The sequence below is a fragment of the Penicillium bovifimosum genome, assembly GCF_028826915.1.
Source record: "Penicillium bovifimosum strain IBT 22155 chromosome Unknown utg000002l_segment0_segment0, whole genome shotgun sequence".
In the NCBI taxonomy this organism is placed as follows: domain Eukaryota; kingdom Fungi; phylum Ascomycota; class Eurotiomycetes; order Eurotiales; family Aspergillaceae; genus Penicillium; species Penicillium bovifimosum.
In genome coordinates this window covers 2,241,472-2,260,052 of record NW_026622711.1, presented here as the reverse complement: position 1 = coordinate 2,260,052, position 18,581 = coordinate 2,241,472, and the positions used below count along the sequence as shown (strand labels likewise).

Genomic DNA, 18,581 nt, shown 5'->3' with positions numbered 1-18,581 from the left:
GAGGATAAACGCCCGCATAACCCTTGTACGGCTGTCATGGACAAAGCTGAGGGCGATTGACGAGGCCCTATGGGAAGATTTTTGTGATGAGTTTGATGGATGGACCGAGGGCACTCATGTTTGTTGATTGAGATGGAAACGGTGAGGTTGAATTAGGAAAAAAATTTGAGCAGTATGGGGGAGACCTATATGATGACCTCAAAACGAAGCTGCTCGATTTTTAGGGGTCGTCATACAGGTCTCCCCCATACTGCTCGTTAGCCTTGGTGTAATGCCTTGCGATTGAGTCGAGCATCTTGGGCGAGAATGACCAGATACTAGGGACCTAGGTAGGATATCTGCATAGACAACAACTTACAAGACCTGTCTCGGATTCATCTATAAACCAATTATACAAAAGGAGCGATTGATATGTACTGGGCCATAGCAGAACACCGTTCGACTCCGTAGATAAGGTATCATGTGATTCTAAGTTCAGCACTAATTCAGCGAGCCATGGACGGATTCCGTCAAGGCACAACCTCAGAGACTCCCTTCGAGTCTGATCCAGCTTCATGTTCTGATTCAGCTGTATGGTTGCAACCATGAATCCAGCACGGGTATCATCTGCATCAGTCAATGCAGAGACGGGGAGGAAGACCACCGTAAAAGATGGAGGGACATTGGAACACGGTCTCGAGGACTCCAGTCGCCAAAAGCCACAACCCGCTCCATCACAGCCTGTGGAGTCGAAGATCGTCCGATTGAAGCTCACCATGCCAAGGCCACCAAAGTCTAAGACCCAAGAAGTGGATTGGGACGAAGATCTTCGGCCCACACCCAATGAGTTACTTGAGAGCAAACAAGCTCAGGGAAGAACATCGGCTGCCGATACGGCTTCGAAACACCCAAAGACCGTTGACAAGAACAAGGGAAGCAAGCGAGCCATGCCACCCAAGGCACGAACAACCTCAGCCAAACGAAGGAAGTCAAATAACACGAGGAAGAGCAACACTGCCAAGACAAGGAGAACAAAAGGGCTGCAGTTGCCATTGGTCACACTTGCTGCAAGCACTGTGCCTACGGCTCCTCTGGCCGATGATGGGTCCTCTCGTGTGGAAAACTTGGATGAGCGCAGCAAAGATAATGCCACGAAAGGGAATAAGCGCGCGTGTGATGTCTCTAAGCAACCTTTGTCACCAACAGATGGGAATGGTCGGAAGGTAAAAGACACTGGGAACCATGCGATAGTAAAGAAGAGTAGCTGCACATCGGTGACAACTGGTTCATCTTCGGATCTCGAGACTGATGGCAAAGTCAGTATCCTGCAGCACCGGGCTCAATCCAACAGACAACCGAACATGGGCACATCTGCTAGTGTGATGCCTGACGTATCCTCGAGTTCCGACGGCATTTTCACGGAAACAAGTCGAACAGCGGCGACTTCAAAGCTCACAATCAGGGAGTCAAGGGCACTAACCAAGAGAGGACGCAAAGAGGCCAAGGCCATTCATAGAAACAGACATCCCGGGAAACGCGGTAGAGCAGAGAGTGTTGGCGGCAAATTGATGCTTGCGCTACATGGAGCAGAAATTGCTTCTCAGCAAAAGCCGGACAATAAACAAGCTGAGCTTTTCATCATCTCGTCTGATCCAGTACCGCCCGAGGATTCTCCCAAGAAGCAAGAGCCTGACCAGGCGCCGAACAGCATGAGGCAGTCAAAGATTGAACGAGAACTAGACCGAACAATGCCAGTTGAAACACATCAACACCGTGCTGAGCCTGAAACAGTCAATCCAGCACTACTTCACAAGGCGCTCTCACCCAAGATGCAGGACATGAACCGGACACATGAAACCAATCTCTTGGATTCGGATCAGACCAAGAGATCCCCTACACATTGTTCTTCAGACTATGAGATCGGCAGAAGCCTGATAGACACCGGCCCTTCGATCCTCGACTACCACTTGGAAATGGAAAACATCTCCGGATTTGCAGCCCTGCAACCCCTCAGATCTGAGCCGACTACGCCTTCACACGTCAGTAACATCTGCGAAAGCCCGGCAAATAGCTCGTCCGGAAGCCCGAATGTAGAAAATTTGGCTGATTTCGCAACATCACGGATCGAGGAACGTGAATGTAGCCACACTTCGGAGTCTCAAAAGCCTCTTCTTCGTAACGACGCCCTGATAGAACTCATTTTAGAGTCTCCTCAGCCTCCAAAATCAGGCTTGAAGACCAGCATCGTCGATAGCAACGGCAGTCCTCGACTCATGACTCAGTCAGCTAAGAGTATGACAGCGCCTCGACTTGGCCTGAAGGGCGAACGGTGTGACGAAGACGAAGCCAGTCTCGTCAACGCCAGTACCAGCGAGTACGATCGTGACCTGTCTGAGGTTTCTGTTGAGAGTCGATATGAGAGGCGCCTGTGGACCAAGTTTCAGAGAGACATGTTCATGCAATATGGGATCAAAACGACCAGATTGGAGAAGTCTCCATGGCCACCGCATCCAATGCAGCCGCCATCGTATTCTCAGCGTGATACTGCTAGAAAGGAGGCCAGCCGCGAGACATCCTTAACGAATGGGGGAAGCTCTTCGCAACGAACGATGGACGAAAGAGCCCTAGGAGGAGTTCCTGCAAGGGAGCATGGGCATCTCGACCAATCATTTCGCACTGAGATGTCGGCTACCACTGAGAATTTGCAGCGCTCCACGACGGACGATCCGGACCCATCGGAGTGGATATCGTCCCTACAAGTGGCGCAGAAGGATGCACACAATTTACTCAGACAGACCAATTTGGTAAGTAGACCCTCATTAAGCAAAATAAAACTGTATTCACCGAGATGCAGCATCTTTCAACTCAGCTGGCGGCGGAAAAGGCTACTATCAGCCGAGTACTCGAAATCTACCGGGAAGGGTGCAGTCGCATTCTGGACGACCTATTCCAAGCACAAGAAGCTCGAATGCAGCTGTATCAACAGCAAATGCAGGCTGTCAAAGAGCAGCACGCCGATATCTGTCAAGAAATGGTTCGAGGATTGCAAGACCTCGACCGTCGGGTGCAACAAGGGCCCATTTGAAAAGGCAGGGAAGGTCGGAAGGAGAATATCAGAGACGACGATGTCGGCCTTATAGTATCCATATTCCATACACAATAGGCGGGTTCTTGGAACAGATGTGTATTTTAGCCCACATTTTAAAAATGGGGATCGCCGTGATTGGAACTGCACCTCCGGTCACCGAGGATCACGTGGAAATGGCTATAGTTTGAATGCGTTTGACTCATTCGATTACTTCGGACAACTTGAAGACTTCGCTTTTTTTCATTTCACTGTCTTCATTTCTCCCAATCCCTTCAATTGCTCCGATTCCCCTGAACACGACCCTCCATCGTATCCCACCTCTCTCCCCCTCTACTTTCCCCCGCCATGTCGGTGAGTCAGCCCCTCATCGACTTCAAGTTTACTATTCTCTGACGTCGCCAATTCCATAGTTCTTCATCAAGAACCCTAATGTGGGCAACCACGACCACCTAGAAGACTCTCGCAGTAAGCTTAACCCCTTCCAATGCCCTAATTCCAACACCCAATCTAACAATCACCAGTTGTCGGCTACAACCCCCTCACCCCACCCAACCTCCTCCAGCACGAGATCGCATTGACCGAGAAGGCCCGCCAAACCGTCCTCACCGGCCGCAATGAAGCTGTCGAAATTGTCCATGGCACAGACACCCAGCGCCAACGGCTAATGGTCGTCATCGGCCCGTGCTCAATCCACGACCCTGAAATGGCCCTCGAATACTGCGACCGCCTAATGAAGATGAAGGAAAAGTACGCCGACGACCTCCTCATCGTCATGCGCTCCTACCTCGAGAAGCCCCGCACAACCGTCGGCTGGAAGGGCCTAATCAACGACCCCGACATCGACAACAGCTTCAAGATCAACAAGGGCCTACGCGTCTCCCGCCAGCTCTTCGTCGACCTCACGAACAAGGGCATGCCCATTGCCTCCGAAATGTTGGACACCATCTCCCCCCAGTTCCTGGCAGACTGTTTGTCCGTCGGTGCTGTTGGTGCCCGGACCACTGAGTCGCAGGTCCACCGAGAACTGTCGTCTGGTCTTTCTTTCCCTGTCGGATTCAAGAACGGCACTGATGGATCGCTTGATGTCGCTGTTGATGCTATTGGTTCCGTGAAGCACCCTCATCACTTCTTGTCTGTTACGAAGCCCGGTGTTGTTTCTATCGTCGGTACTGTGGGCAACCCGGATTGCTTCGTTATTCTGCGGGGTGGAAAGAAGGGTCCCAATTACGATGCTGCTAGCATTGCGGAGGCGAAGACTAAGCTTGAGGCTAAGGGGTTGCGGCCTCGTTTGATGGTTGATTGTAGCCATGGAAACTCGGAGAAGAATCACAAGAATCAGCCCAAGGTTGCTGCCGTGCTTGCCGAGCAGCTTGCTGCTGGTGAGGATGCTATCATGGGTGTTATGATTGAGAGTAATATCAATGAGGGTGAGTTGGAGCATTCTGGCTATGGGTAACATTTGTTATATTTGGACTTATACTGATCTCCCTTTGCTACAGGTAACCAGAAGGTCCCCGCGGAGGGCAAGGCCGGTCTCAAGTACGGTGTCAGTATCACGGATGCTTGTATCAGCTGGGAGGATACCGAGTCAGTATTGGAGACTTTGGCTCAAGGTGTTCGCGCACGTCGCGAGAAGTCGCAAACGAAATAAAATCTGAGATAGTGTAGCTAAACCCCTAGAGGGCATTTGGTACGAATCTCGTAATGAATGAAAAGTTTGATTATTCTTCATGATTCTTTCCTTGGTCTATAGACTCAAGGCAGTATGAGGCCCTATGAGGCCTTAACTCGGTAATCTGGCAAGGCGCTAGTCTCATGAGCGCCATTTTTCTGCCGCTTGCTTGCCCTAATACCACGCGCCGGGCTAAGACGTCAGTGCTGTCACTTCCGTATCGTGCAACTAATTATGTAAAGTAAACCGAAGATGCATGCATCCTATGTACAATTCTGAATTCATAGGTATCTCACTCTTTAGGTGGAGACCCTAAACGATGGAATTCTTTCCAACATGACCTCAGATCGTGCCTGCATATGGGAACATTGCAAGCCAGGCAAGCCCAGGCGGTTTGATATATCTTTGGGATAGGCTGGTTTAGAGCCTTTGCCTTGTCACTTCGGGCTTTGCACGCGTAACAGACTCTTCGAAGCTGCATTCGAACGACCAGATGGTTACCTCCGCTTGCTGGTAGGACAACACCGTCCGGATCTCGGCTTCTTCCATCTGATTCTGCAGCCGGTCGGTTTCTTCCATTTGATTCTGCAGCCGGTCGTCTCCTTTCAATTAATTCTGCTGCCGCCCGTTGGGCTTCCTCCTTCCCCTGTTCGAAGAGCTCTGTATAGAGAGCCTCACGAAATTCAAAATGGCTTATCTCCTTTATGCCTTGCTGTTTGCGTGCCGCTTTTGCAATGCAATAGGCATTTATAATAGCTACATCGAGTGCCCAAAGGAATATAGGCCACCAGGAGCGTTGAGATCTTTGAGGATTTTCGTTGCTTACGCGAAGATGATGCGAACCAATCCCTCCCACATGATAGTTGTGGCGTAAAATGGGCCGAGGAATAGGAAGCTTAAAGCCATGAGACATTGCCTCATCTGTGGAGATTGGATTTGAGGGTTTCCAGTATTGCAAACAAGCTGCACGAAGCCTAGATGCAAAAGGTTCGAGCTTATGCCACATTTGATTTTGGTTTAGATTAAGCCTCGTAGCCTCTGACACAGCAGACTCAGGGTCAGGGTCCGCAACGTGGAAAAATCGCTTGATTTGCTGGTATCTTTTCAACGGCATATATGTTGGAGGCAAATGGAGTGGCCTTCTGTCAGGCCGCCAGTAAACCTCATCAGAAGGAGATCAATGAACTCCCATATAGATAAGGATTGCAAGGAAGGTCTTAATCTCCCAAACTGAAGTGTCATCCCATCTTCGCCCAGACGGGCCCGTTGGATTCGCTACTGCATGTTTGTTGGTGTTGGTTGATAACAATGCCATCAAGTCTGGAGAGACAAGCAGGGAGAATATGCTGGATGGGCTTTCGACATTCACTCCAGATGGCAATTGGACTGTGGAGGGAAAAGGTTCGGTCATCTCAAGAGGCCCGATAACAACATCTTCGGAATGATTAGCTTTCTTCGAACCTGCTTTCTTGGAACCAGCTTTCTTAGCTTTCTTCGGAACAGGAGAATGAGGAGGAGAACGACGAGAACGACGAGAACGACGAGAACGAGATCCCGGAGAATGAGAACCCGGAGAAGATGCAGAGGCACTAGATGGGGCCGCAGAGGAGCTATGCGATCGAGGCTCTTCGGCCTCATCCCAGGAATCCATGATATGAGACGCGTATGAATATGTGTACACGGTCAAAGGATAGTGTTCTTGTTTACTGCGATGTGGAACGCGACGCGTGGAAATTCAGGGGTATGACATCATATCATACTACTACTACTACTATTACAAATTGGGAAGAAAGCGGTGGAAGCTAGCTAACTAACCAATGAAAATACTTAGTCCAAAATGATTGATGGCGCTAAGTTCTAACGAGACTTAGCGCCTCGGCAGTCGGCACTACTGTACACAGAATTCATCACATGATCCAAAACTTCTGCCAGATTTTTGGCGCGCTAAAGCTAATTGGTAGCTTCCTGGCATATCACAGTTGTGATGGTAGTTGTGATGATAGTTGTGATGATAGTTGTGATGATAGTTGTGATGATAGTTGTGATGATAGTTGTGATGATAGTTGTGATGATAGTTGTGATGATAGTTGTGTTGATAGTCCCCTAGTACTAGCAGGATGACTGCCAATGCAATCTATCAGAGCTTGAAGAAACATGAAAGCTTAAGCGGACACAGGGAGTGGTGCAAAGTGTGCAAACAACTATTGGGTCACACGCTCACGTGGCCCTAATCCGGCACGGGCCGCACGGGAGTTACATTATCCCTTTGACCAAACCTGGGCTGTATGATCTCTTGTTAGTAGGCGAGCCATAGCAACATTTGTCTGGAGGTTATAGACATGATTAAGGGAATAGGTTGAAGATAAGACGCCACCTGGCGATCAGTTCGAGGGTATTCGAGGCGGTATCGCGCTGTTCTATCAAACAATCCCACAGCCGTCACCCTTTCCCTAAAATGGATGTGGGAATAGCCTCGTTTTCCATTGCTATGGAAAACCCGTTATCGAAGCCCGTGACGTCACCGAAGGCGCGTGATCGTCTCATCTCTTTCGAAGCTACTTAACTCTCTGTCCTGGTGCCTCTTCTCCTTTCATTCTTGACCTTTCCAACCATCGTTCTTCTCAACTTCTTCATCTCTTTGGCCATCCTTTCTCGCGTTTTACCGTTTGTTTTATCTTCCTTGACACTATCCACCTTGTGCTTCCTTTTTATTAGAAGGTTGGAAGCACGTGTCAGTCAACCAAACCCACCGCCACAAATGCCCGTCTCGGTGAAGATCACAAGCGTGATTGTGAAGAGGTGTCGAGGACATGCAACCTGGCGGATAGATTTGACGGCTTTGCCCATGAATACGCCAAAGCCTTATTTACGGCAAGCATCCCGCATCCGTTCAACATACCTGCCTCCAGTGTGAAAGGTAAGACAGCGAATTCCATGGAATCCACTCTTCCCATCTCCACGCCCTCTTCACTTCGGAGTTAAGACTGACATATCCAGACGAACCCCGAAAATATGAGTATCATGTTGGTGCTCGCACGATCTTCCAGCTCCGCACTGAGTTCAAGCCCTTCTGCCGCCTTCCTCCTGAACTGCGCATCATGATATGCGATGGAATGTGCCTGGCACATAGTCGACCCACCAGCAATGACGCCTTACAGACCTGGCTGTAAGGCGTCATTGCGGCAACCCAGCCCACCAGAGCGCAGGCTCTGGAACAGATCAGACCCAAGCGTGCTTGGCTTTCCACCACGAACGACTCGACCGTGGGTAACGGGCACCATCAGTATGATGGCGGATCTCCTTCAAGCCAATGCTGATGAGCGTGCCGTGCACTTGGAGCGCTACGGCCTATCCATGCACCGCTTGCGTCCCTTACAAACAGCTCCGGGGATGAGCCCAGACGCAGCGGTTGCCTCCACCCATGCTTCTTCCACACACCATGCATTGTGGGGGTTGACGGATGCTTGTGAGAGGACATCGCTCCTTTTATGCCATTAGCCAGCACAACACCAGACAGTGATTTTCAGTGAGAATACTAGTGTGCTTATCGGCGATGATACTTCCCAATCACCTCGGACAAGCGACACAGGGCCCGGACTCATTCTTGCGATTGGCCTCGCCAAGAGTTCTCGATTGGGGCTTCTCATGCTTCAGTGTGAGGGCTGACGAATGCTTGTGAGAGGTAATCAAGCAGTCTGTGGCGGCCATGGGTCAGATGAAGGACATGTGGGAGAGGTTCGGCTACATATGTGTGCAAACCAACCTAAACACCAAACACTACTACATCCCACAGACACGCGAGCGGACGTATATGGTTTGTTTCTCTCGTCAGCAACATCCGATCGAGTGGCAGGCCTTGCAGTGACAGAGCCTCCATGCCCGATACGGGGCCGCCCCTGGTGGTTGAGAAGGGTATTCCCTTCGGTGTTATGCAACCCGCGACTCCAACACCTGCAATTCCCTCGTTGCTTCGGTCGACGCCCTGAGACAGGTCGATCCAACGGCTGTCAAGTGAAGTGTTAGTCAACGATCTCTGAAGTGAAGTGAGGGTAGAGTAAAACTTACTCCTTGTGGTTCATATCATATCCTTGAAGCATGCGCTTCAGGAAATTGATATCGACCGTGTCCCACACTCGCTCTGGCTGCGTCTGCCAGAAACGATGCCAGTAGAAATCTGGCACCTGCAGGTCATTGACTCCAGGCAGGGACCGAGTGATGGGTCTCCCGGTGCCCAAAGCAAGCTGTTTCCGCTGCTGGTCGTGCCGAATTTTGTACTGTTCCCAACTGACCTCGCTCCGGGAATCGAGGCAGGCTTTCATCTCGATGAGCTCGAGTCGGCGGTCTTCATCGTCGAGCATGAAGTGTCCGATAGGCGCACTTGCTGGGCGTTTGAACTTCTCGATAAGGTCGCTAACGCGTTCAGTGAGTGTCATTCCCCGCGTGTCCAGAGGGGTAATCAGGTGGATTGCTTCCAAGCGGTGCTTGTCGATGATGACCATATACGTCCGCTCGCGTGTCTGTGGGATGTAGTAGTGTTTGGTGTTTAGGTTGGTTTGCACACATATGTAGCCGAACCTCTCCCACATGTCCTTCATCTGACCCCATGGCGCGCCTCGGCCATTCTCCTGGATGATCATCCGGGGTCGATATTTAGCTGCGTACTGCAACAGGCCGCCAAAGGTGGCCGTTGATGATCCACCTTGCTGGAGGGTCTTCTGCAGGCTATTCAGCGATGAAATGTCGACACAGGCGGTGCCAGCAATCAAAATGTCCAGGCCACCTGGAATTGCTTTGAAGGACCCATAGGCAGTCCGGCTTCGGGCCCTGATGAACGAAAAAGCAGATGAGCTCTCGCAATTCCTCGCCTCTAGATTCTCCTTTCTCGATGTCCTTTCTTGGCTTGACATGTGCAATGCGGAAGAAAAGCGAGCTGAAGTGGGCCAGATTTCTTCTGCGTCGAAGCGGGAGTCGAAGCGCAAGCCCTTCTGCCGCCTACCTGCTGAACTGCACGTCATGATGTCCATGCCCATCAGCGGTGCGGCACCGGCCCAGAATGCCTACCTTCGGCAAGGAAGCACAAATGACTTGCGCTGGGGGTTGCCATGGCCAAGCATAAGAAGCAGCGGCTTTCTCAGACATGGTGGTCCTGGAAAGAGTCCGCAGAAAAGAGACTTCTTTTCCTGGCCCATAGTCGACCCACCAGCAATGACGCCTTACAGACACGGGAGGCAGAGAAGCGCAAGTCCACCGAAGAGCAGCTCGCCCGCGTGCAGCAGGAAGCAAACCAACTGCGCGCACAGGTCGAACGCCTCGGGTCATGCCAGTGGCCTCGCGAATTCGCACTCTTCCCCCCAGACACTCTCCCACTGCAAGCCTGAGGACAATCTGCGACGAGAGCGTGCAATCGAACCGAATCACTATCTCGCGGTGGAGTACGCCTTTGGATTGGGCATTTAGTACTGTCGCGCAGCCCAATGCGGGAGACCGGGAGAGTTATTGGCCTGCACTCAGAGCACGGAGTTCGATCAAAGTGCTGTTGTACATTCGATCAAAGTGCTGTTGTACATTGTACGCACATTGTATATCGTTCTCACTGATTGGAAGCTGAAAAGTGGAAGTGCCAGATTAACGAACCTTCCGTCGGCGCCCCAGCTCTATCCCGATCCGCTAGTGAAAGCTCAGAGAATACGCCATTGAAACTTGCGCTCCATTTCCGTACAGCGCCTTCCCTAAAAGCCCCCCGCAAGTTCGTCCGGGTAGCTCCGTAATCAGGAGACAGGGCACACACGACAATTCAAAGAGCGCTCCACCCGTATATCCACACCTCGATTCTATCGGCAAAGGTCTCCGCGTATCTTCCCGCATCCGTCGGTCCAGTCTTTTACTGCCGGGAGAAAGCCTAAATTGAAGCGTAGGTCAGCCTTGAAGCGCTGTGCTCGAGGCCTTAAACACCTGCTTGGTCGAGCCCGCTGGAAGCCGTTCTTGTGTTTCTCGATATCGATAAGAAAGGAGTTTGCTGGTGCCGAAGGCGCTACAGCACAACGGGCATCACCGGATGCATGTATTGGTATCAGATGGAAGGCTCGCCCGGACTAAGTGAGGGTCTCGGATATTTCAACTCTCTGCTCTGATGGATTCGCGGTTCCAAAAGAGACCCAGTGTAAAACATGGTAATTAACTGCCCGAGAATGCAAGTCCGAACTTGCCGAAAACCTCAGGCCAGATGGGGTCGAGCCCGTCCTCGAGAATATCGGCATCCCTCTCATCGGATACTAGTACACGATGGTCAGCAACATACCACCAGATGCCCACATTACTTGGAAGAGGTAATCAAGCAGTCTGTCGCGGCAATAAATCTTGTGAGAAAGAAGAGAAAGAGGAACCGTGCCTATGAAGCCCGACGGAAGAAGTGGGAAGAGTCCATGGGCCGCCTACCGTATTCGGGCATGTGGGAGAGGTTCTTGCTTCAGGGAAGAATACTGAATGCTTTCCTGACTCGTGTCAACAAACGTGATGCGCCGTACTATCATACGAGTTAGGCCAACAGGTTAATTGAACTTTGATTGATCATCTATGCAGTATATCATAACTGGGTAGTGGTAGATCTATGCGCACAATCATGCAGAAGAACAACCTGAATGAAGCGTAAAATCAGACGAATTACGAGATGAAGACTTAAAAGGAAGTCCACTGTACGGCCGTTTCTGTTGATAACGAAGAGCCGCCCAAAGTATCCAGAAAGATAATCAAGTATGCTGCCCAGACGTAATGCGAATACTTCGCTGAAACAGCGATTGACCGCAAGTTAGGTATGGCTGCGTTACCTAGATGTATGGGAAATTGGTTGAACTTTTGGCTTCGTTTGTCGTTTCCAGGTTGTATTTCGCTTGAATTACTGTCGTATTTTGAGGACACCGTTGGGTTTGACTGCCCATAACCACCTCGGTACCTACCTCGGCGGGAATACCTACAGAATATACCTTCTTTTAGTAAAACGTCCATCAGGCAGCTAATATGAACAAACTGCGTACCTAGTACGAGCCATTGGCTCCTGCAGAGTGTAGAATGTCGTTTGATGCATTCCAGTGTAACTCCCAACGCAGCCTCACGAAAGCACAATGTGACACAACCCTCCAATGCGCTCACCTTAAATGATCTGTGCATGTCCAAGATAGCAAGCGCTTATGTCGTTCCAGTGCTGTCCCGTCATACTCAGTGCTCCCCATGGTTGCTCTTGCGGCTTGCTGGTCTCATGATTTGTCGCGTGAGGCGTCGTGCCCTCCCTCCCTCTCACTTGATCTTCCCCTTTCTCAATCGACACCCCCATCAACCTCCATCCTCAGACCAACCGATCTACCTGTCACAACGAGCTTCTTGATTGATATGATGTGCGGAATCGGTCAATGAGGAGCCTCATGACGTCCGCGTAGAAAATCAGGGGCCCCAAGCGCGTCCTTCCCTCGGCGGCCTCGCTGCCTGGACTGGGACTCGGCGGCCTCGATGCCTCGCGGCCTGGTCTCTCTTGGTAAGTATCCCGCCATCTCTTTCCTCTCCTTTCATCCGCCTTCCTCCCCTTTCATCCATTTCACCATTTTCATCTCTCAAATACATCACCCGGACTCTGCGGGCCATCTCCATGACGGAAGTTGATACTGATGACTGCAGACGACACGGAGACCGATCAGGCATCGTTTCCTCTCTTTCCTCTCCGATCATCTACGAGGAACGGAGCTTCAGTTGCTCGCAGCCTCGAAGATAGGGAACCTAAATACATCTCTGTAGAGGTCGAGTGCCTTTGAGATCCTTGAGAAACGGCAGAAGGCTCTGTACAGTAAGTAGGACCTCAGTCCATCTGTGAGGTCTCGATACTCACTCCTTCTTCCCGACAGTGTCGAAGGTTGCTTATGAGCACCCAATGTTCACGGTCCAATTGTGGAACTGTCTCCGAAATGGCCGTCACATTCATATCGATCCTGACTTCGCCACACGAGTCAATTTCCCCAGCACGCAAAGTCTATCGATAGACACAATGCATCTGGTCCCGATGAACAGCTGGAGGCTGACGCTTCCAAATTCCCTTCCGATACCGACATTCAAGGAATAGCGGATACGAAAGTCGGAAACGAGTACGTTCGTGGAGTGATTGGCGGTCCTGCCCAGGTGACGGAAGCGAAGCTAGCTGGCGGTTCTTGAAATGTTGCTGGACTCGAGACACCTCGATCTAAACGAGGCGAAGCTTCCCAAAGCGTCGACCTTCAAGTTGCTACAGGCTTTCTTGCAAGACGTGGCGTTCCCGCAACAGGATTGCTTCCTCATCACCGACCTTTATCGATGGCGTGCCCACAATCTCGCACCTAATGTCGAGGCCCCCCTCCGATGACTACCATTGGTCCGCCGTCGAGTGGATGAGCCGAGTTCAACCTCCATCCTCTCTCATGGAGAACAGTCTGAGGGCTGACGAATGCCTGTGGGAGAGTATTGCAGCCTCTGATAAATAACAAAAGAAGGATTAATCGTACTCTCCCATGTACGGATACCATTTCGGTTCGCCACATTCAGCTATCCATCCGTCCTGCGGTCATAATCTTCCATGGATTGAACTGCGAGATTCCCCAAGGAACCAACATTGCAATCGTCAAATCGGTGCTTCGACAGGGTTCCTTGGGGAACAAAACCGTGAATATGCTCGCCGTGATGATGTGCTGAGTTTCCATCGACCGCGCGGTTATCATCGGTGGCAGTGATGGTCGCCCATACTGATGAGACGACGTGCGTGGGGCTGGCCTGCGCCGTGATCGCACGGGTCTCCTTTTTCCCGGTAATCAATCTGTTTCGGGAGTTGTTGTTGGAGCAGGCCGCCTTTGGAAACCATGGGCCCCACCAGCTTCACATTCTTGTTGTTTGTGAGAGGCTGCAATGGATTGTGGGAGTGTCTGCCATGAAGAGATAGTGGAGAGGGTGGAGCGGGAAAATGAGGATGGGTGGGTTGACCCTAACGAGGGGAAGTTGGAAATGGCTGTTGGTCAACACGGGCAGTGTCGGCAAAGTCATTGTTACCTCCGTGGCTCGTGGCAGGGTATGGCTGCGCCGCTGCGGCTCGTGCAGAAAGCTCCGGCTCAGATGCCTGAGGTTGGGCATTACCTATGCTCGGCTTCATGATCTTCTTCATGGCAACCTACCTGATAGGTACCGAGTATATCTCCGAGTCCAAGGAGGTCCTGCTCTTCCGCGGACTAGCCCCCACAAAGACCGGCACCTCCGAGGATGATGTCGAACATCTGTTCTGGATTCCTAGGGACAATTATCGTTGAGTTGAATTCACAATTTCATATTCAAATCTCCACTTCGCATACCACACTAGAGAAAAGACTCTCAGTCGAGATTATGATGGCGCAAATGCCTATCTCCGCCATACAAATATACTAGATTCCTGGTCTGTTCAAGAGCAAGCGAAGAAGAGAACGGCTTCTTACCCATGCCAGTGGCTTAATCGGATAGCAAGGGCGCAAAGGCTAACTTGTTGCTCCGACAAGTGAGAGATCTGCGCTAAGCATCAGGTGACGAAGAGGAGGGCTCTAGAATTGCCTGGGCAATGAGTCTCGAGTACGATGGGTCTTGCCCCATACCTCCACTGTCTCCACCCACATCTATACGAGTGAATAACCTCCTGGGCCCCGGGGGGGGGCAGGAGCTATCAACAGAAAAAGGATGGTCAATGTTAGGTGGATTTTTAGTTGCTGGCGCTAGCATTACAGATAGATGGCTAACAAGGTCTCCCGGCGCCCGATGGTCTTGGGATTTAACTGCGACGCCCAGCTTCGCCTATCCCTATCGAGTATGATTTAGTAAGCATGGCTGGTGAACCGATCAATGATTAATGCAGACGGGAGACCCGGCGAACCTCCCTTGGAGCCTAACCGCAGGGTGAACCTAAATGAGGTAGGATGGAAATATTGAGACATTGGTACCTACATATAGGTATCTAGGCATACTATATACATCGTACAAGGCCTGAATATCACAAACACGCTTCAATTTCCCAATTCGGGAATCTTGAAGTCTATAATGCAAGCCGCAAAAGACGAACGCCGAACAGAAGGATCCTGATGTACACCATGAACGCCAGCAGCACAAGGCTTTAGCCCATCTACCCCATCAGCAGAATAGCGACCAGCACCATACCGTCCTGCAAACCCACTCTTCTCCTCCTCGAACTTCCGCTTCCTCGAAACCTGCAGCCCAAGGTTCATCCCAGACTTGTGGATATTACCAAGGTCCTCCAGCTTCCCATCAGAGCCAACACCGACAGACCGCGTAGGAACATCACCGGTATCGACATCCAAGACAGACGCTTTCCCATCCTCCCCAAAAGCCCAAACTCGCAGTCCACCCTCAGAAGACTGCAAAGAAAGCTCGACAACCCCCTTGACACTCCCAATCTCCTTACCATAGATCTTGAATGGCCACATCATAGAAGTAGGCCGGTAAGAGACAGATAACAGGAACTCCCAGTCCCCGTTATTGTTCTGCACTAGACTCTCCTGGCGCTTGCTGGACCGCTCTGGGTCAGTGTACCAGTCACGCACAAGGTCTCCATCGCCCATGATTCCGTCCCGTTGGCACTCGCGCTCTTTGCGTATTACATTGAACACGTCCAAGGGAACTGAGTATAGCACGAGGCGGTTGCCGTAGGCTGCTACGACGCGCAGACCCCAGCGGACATCGGAGCCAGCGGCAAAGACTGTTGGGACTGGAGTATCTGCCGGAGTAGGGGCTTTGGCTGAGAGAGAGGGCGATGGAGGTGGGGTCCTGATGTGTCTGTGACGAGGGCTCGCGGATGGTGGAGGGATGCAGACGAATGCGCGTGTGAGGCTTGTCGGCCCACCGATTGGAGCGTTGGTGCCAATACATAGGAGATTCGTGCGTGGCTCAATGAACATGATGTGGAAGCCGTCGTTTATTGGGACGGCGCGGTAGTGGTGGCAGTGTGTTGCGCGGACGAAAGAGCGAGATGGGGCGTGGGGGATACGTCGGCGGCTGAAGGATTGGACATCGGCTAGAAAATGGAATTGGCCGTTCTTTGGGTCGAGTTTTGGTGAAGAGGTGGATGGGGTTGGAGATGAGAGTGAGGGTGAAGGGGGACATTTGCATTCGTGGAAGCCTGGCCCAGATAGCGAGGATATGAGACGGAGCTCGCTGGGTGTTTCTGGGCTGCTGGGGAGGAAGTGAAGAATTTCCGAGGGTTGAGGGAGAGTGAAGTGCTTGCGATGGTCGTTGCGTTTTGTTTCACTGACGCTGTGGATTTCAATGCCTGCGGCGCAGCCAAAGGCAACGAGGGAGCGGCCGGGACAGATGGCTACTGTCCGCGGTGGATTTTCTGGTGTGCAGATATTGTAGAAGAAGTGGCGGGACGTCGGTTTCAGTGTTAGCAAAGAACCCTTTGGTGTTGGGTCTTTGGGCGTGGTCATATCCAAGTTGCATATCATGCCCATTCGGTTGCAAAGCAATGCAGCAATGGTGAACTGATGCTTGCTGGTGTCGATGGTGGCCGAAAGAACATTAAATGGACATGAGATACTTGAGATTGGCGCCAAATCAAGATCATTGACATCTGATGCAGTCGTTGGCCTGGTCTTTCGACCCAGAAGGCGATATAGATCGATCATGCAGCCAGTCGTCACGAGAAGGTAGTTGCTGCAGCCACTGACGGTGAAAGTCGATAACTCCCGTGATTTGCCCTCATCCATTTCGGAGACAGGATAAAATCGGGTACCACGAGATTTCTTCTTTGCGACTTCAGAGAGGCCGGAAAAGTCCACCACGGTGGTAGTCGAGAATCCCGTCTTCCCGGAAGCCAACTTCCGCCCGGAGAGGAGACATTCTGTTGCGAACCGTCGGCTCATTCTCCAAACCTCGCTTTCATCCAGCCGACTGGTGATTAAGGGTGTTCTGCAATCTTGTAACCATGCGTCCCACCACCCTGCTCGTTTCAACATGGTCTCGAGTAGCCTGCGGTCCAAGCTGGCTCGCATCCACTGTGAGCATGTCCGTCGGGCATTGTCGAAGTCCCGCGGTGCCAGCACGGAGAAGATGTCCAGCAGGATCTCTGCTGGCGCAATATTTGCAGCGGGAGTCCTCGGGGAATTGCGCTTCGATGGGGGTCCAGATTGTGACATACGCCTGCAATCAGCCTTCTTCGTTGGAGGCATTGATAAACTTTGTTTGATTTGCATGACGGAGCCATCGTTGGACGAATGACCAGCATAGTCTTGACTCGAAGACCGGAGAGCGGGCATATTGATACCCAATTTCAACAGCACAATCTCTTTTGAGCTAGAGCATTGCTTCGATAGTGGGATTGTGCAAGTTGATGATCATACAATCGTTGGCAGTCAATTGAATGGCGTTCTCTTAGTACATGAAATGCCTTGTGCAGTTGGATGGATGTACACAAAGCAACAAGATCCACGTTGTAAACAAGAATCAACAACCCGAGAGAAAGGGATGCTCCCCTTGAGTTTATACAACACAACGTTATCCTGCGGGAGGTCTTGTCTAGAACACCAGTAAGTCCAACGATCTGCAACTTCTTCTCAAGCCCGAACAGGCCGGAATGATTCTGACTCTCCAAGAAAGGCCCACTTACTTCTTATTAAAGATCCGTTCTACCACACGACGTCGGGATTTGAAGGAAGTATGTGCTAAGTGCAAGGTTGTATTGGCAACCTCACGTCTGAAAGCGGTACAGCGATTGGAACTTGATATGATAAAATGGAGCCCGACAGTCTCGAGGGTGAGGCAAGGGCTGACTTGTTTAATTAAATACTGCACCTCACCATTTCCAGAGGCAATACTAAGTTTTTGCCATCTCGTTAAAATTCAATTCCATACAATTCTGACGTCGACACTTCTAAGTAAAAGTGATGGTTAATAGGGCACAGCCGCACAGGTGTACCACGCGGAAGTCCAAAGTGGAGCACGTCAAAAGACAGGAAAAATGTAAGCGAGGTACGCAGTAAGCCCTATTCAGGTAGGTGGTTAATACATGCAACAGATGCATGAGGCATTGAGGCCCAGTAGTTACTGTCATTCCATGGGGATGGGACTGTAGGCAACGGAGGCAGATAGTTTGGATCCATGGGTCTCTCAACTTCCTTAACTTTATGCATCACAAAGCGTTTCCATTTCCAAGGTTCATGAGGGTCCTTAATCCACCGACAAGGATACCGTAGCAGCTCTCTAGTCTCTAATAGAGTGAAGTCCCCATTGCAAGCAAAGAAAAAAAAAAAAAAAAAAAAAAAAGGAGACGATATCAAGATGCTAACATTCCGGAGGATCTCGATGGGCGAGGAATGCGCCCCGGATGCGTGTGGCTTGGCATCCGGCTGAACCTCGCTTACTTCACCGCTTAGTATATTATGCATGTCTCTGATCGTGTGACGATTGCCATAACAATAAGACAAGAGTAAGAATCCTTGTACGATGACTATTTAGTTCGAGATATCCCACATTCCTCAACGCCCAAGGATGGGTTGTTTTGTCTTTGTTCTCACTTCTGATTGTTTCAGCTCCTCACCGCAAGAGAGAGTCTGAGAGACAACCGTGCCATCCCCCGCTGCTCAGGAATGTGCCCCGACCATGTGGACCACAGGGGGTTCCAGAAGGTGTTTCCGTATGTGTTCGAGGTTTGTCTGCGCTGGGATAATGGATACAACCGAGGTGTCAATTCACTATTCGGTAGGCAAAGAAAAAACATTGGACGGATCCAATGTTGTTCCAATGGCGATTGCTACAGATCACAGTTGTGATGATACCCCTAGCAGGATGACTGCCCGAAACCGC

At 51.0% G+C, this 18,581-nt stretch overlaps 6 protein-coding genes across 6 annotated transcripts; 4 read left to right on the top strand and 2 right to left on the bottom strand.

Annotated features, from left to right (window-relative positions):
* Positions 1 to 584: 584 nt before the first annotated feature.
* N7515_002038 (uncharacterized protein) lies at positions 585 to 3,064 on the top strand (the record flags this gene model as incomplete). Its single annotated transcript, XM_056662782.1, has 2 exons — positions 585 to 2,783; positions 2,834 to 3,064. The coding sequence occupies 2 exons, from the start codon at positions 585 to 587 to the stop codon at positions 3,062 to 3,064; spliced, it is 2,430 nt and encodes an 809-aa protein (XP_056524895.1).
* Positions 3,065 to 3,412: 348 nt separating this feature from the next.
* Positions 3,413 to 4,718, top strand: N7515_002037 (3-deoxy-7-phosphoheptulonate synthase; the record flags this gene model as incomplete). Its single annotated transcript, XM_056662781.1, has 4 exons — positions 3,413 to 3,418; positions 3,478 to 3,532; positions 3,589 to 4,494; positions 4,567 to 4,718. 4 exons carry the CDS (start codon positions 3,413 to 3,415, stop codon positions 4,716 to 4,718), a joined length of 1,119 nt encoding a protein of 372 aa, XP_056524894.1.
* Positions 4,719 to 8,027: 3,309 nt separating this feature from the next.
* N7515_002036 (uncharacterized protein) lies at positions 8,028 to 8,405 on the top strand (the record flags this gene model as incomplete). Its single annotated transcript, XM_056662780.1, has 2 exons — positions 8,028 to 8,205; positions 8,242 to 8,405. The coding sequence occupies 2 exons, from the start codon at positions 8,028 to 8,030 to the stop codon at positions 8,403 to 8,405; spliced, it is 342 nt and encodes a 113-aa protein (XP_056524893.1).
* Positions 8,406 to 8,502: 97 nt separating this feature from the next.
* Positions 8,503 to 9,646, bottom strand: N7515_002035 (uncharacterized protein; the record flags this gene model as incomplete). Its single annotated transcript, XM_056662779.1, has 2 exons — positions 8,503 to 8,743; positions 8,805 to 9,646. 2 exons carry the CDS (start codon positions 9,644 to 9,646, stop codon positions 8,503 to 8,505), a joined length of 1,083 nt encoding a protein of 360 aa, XP_056524892.1.
* Positions 9,647 to 9,841: 195 nt separating this feature from the next.
* N7515_002034 (uncharacterized protein) lies at positions 9,842 to 10,117 on the top strand (the record flags this gene model as incomplete). Its single annotated transcript, XM_056662778.1, has 1 exon — positions 9,842 to 10,117. The coding sequence occupies one exon, from the start codon at positions 9,842 to 9,844 to the stop codon at positions 10,115 to 10,117; it is 276 nt and encodes a 91-aa protein (XP_056524891.1).
* Positions 10,118 to 14,770: 4,653 nt separating this feature from the next.
* On the bottom strand, positions 14,771 to 17,035 carry N7515_002033 (F-box protein; the record flags this gene model as incomplete). Its single annotated transcript, XM_056662777.1, has 1 exon — positions 14,771 to 17,035. The coding sequence occupies one exon, from the start codon at positions 17,033 to 17,035 to the stop codon at positions 14,771 to 14,773; it is 2,265 nt and encodes a 754-aa protein (XP_056524890.1).
* Positions 17,036 to 18,581: the final 1,546 nt, after the last annotated feature.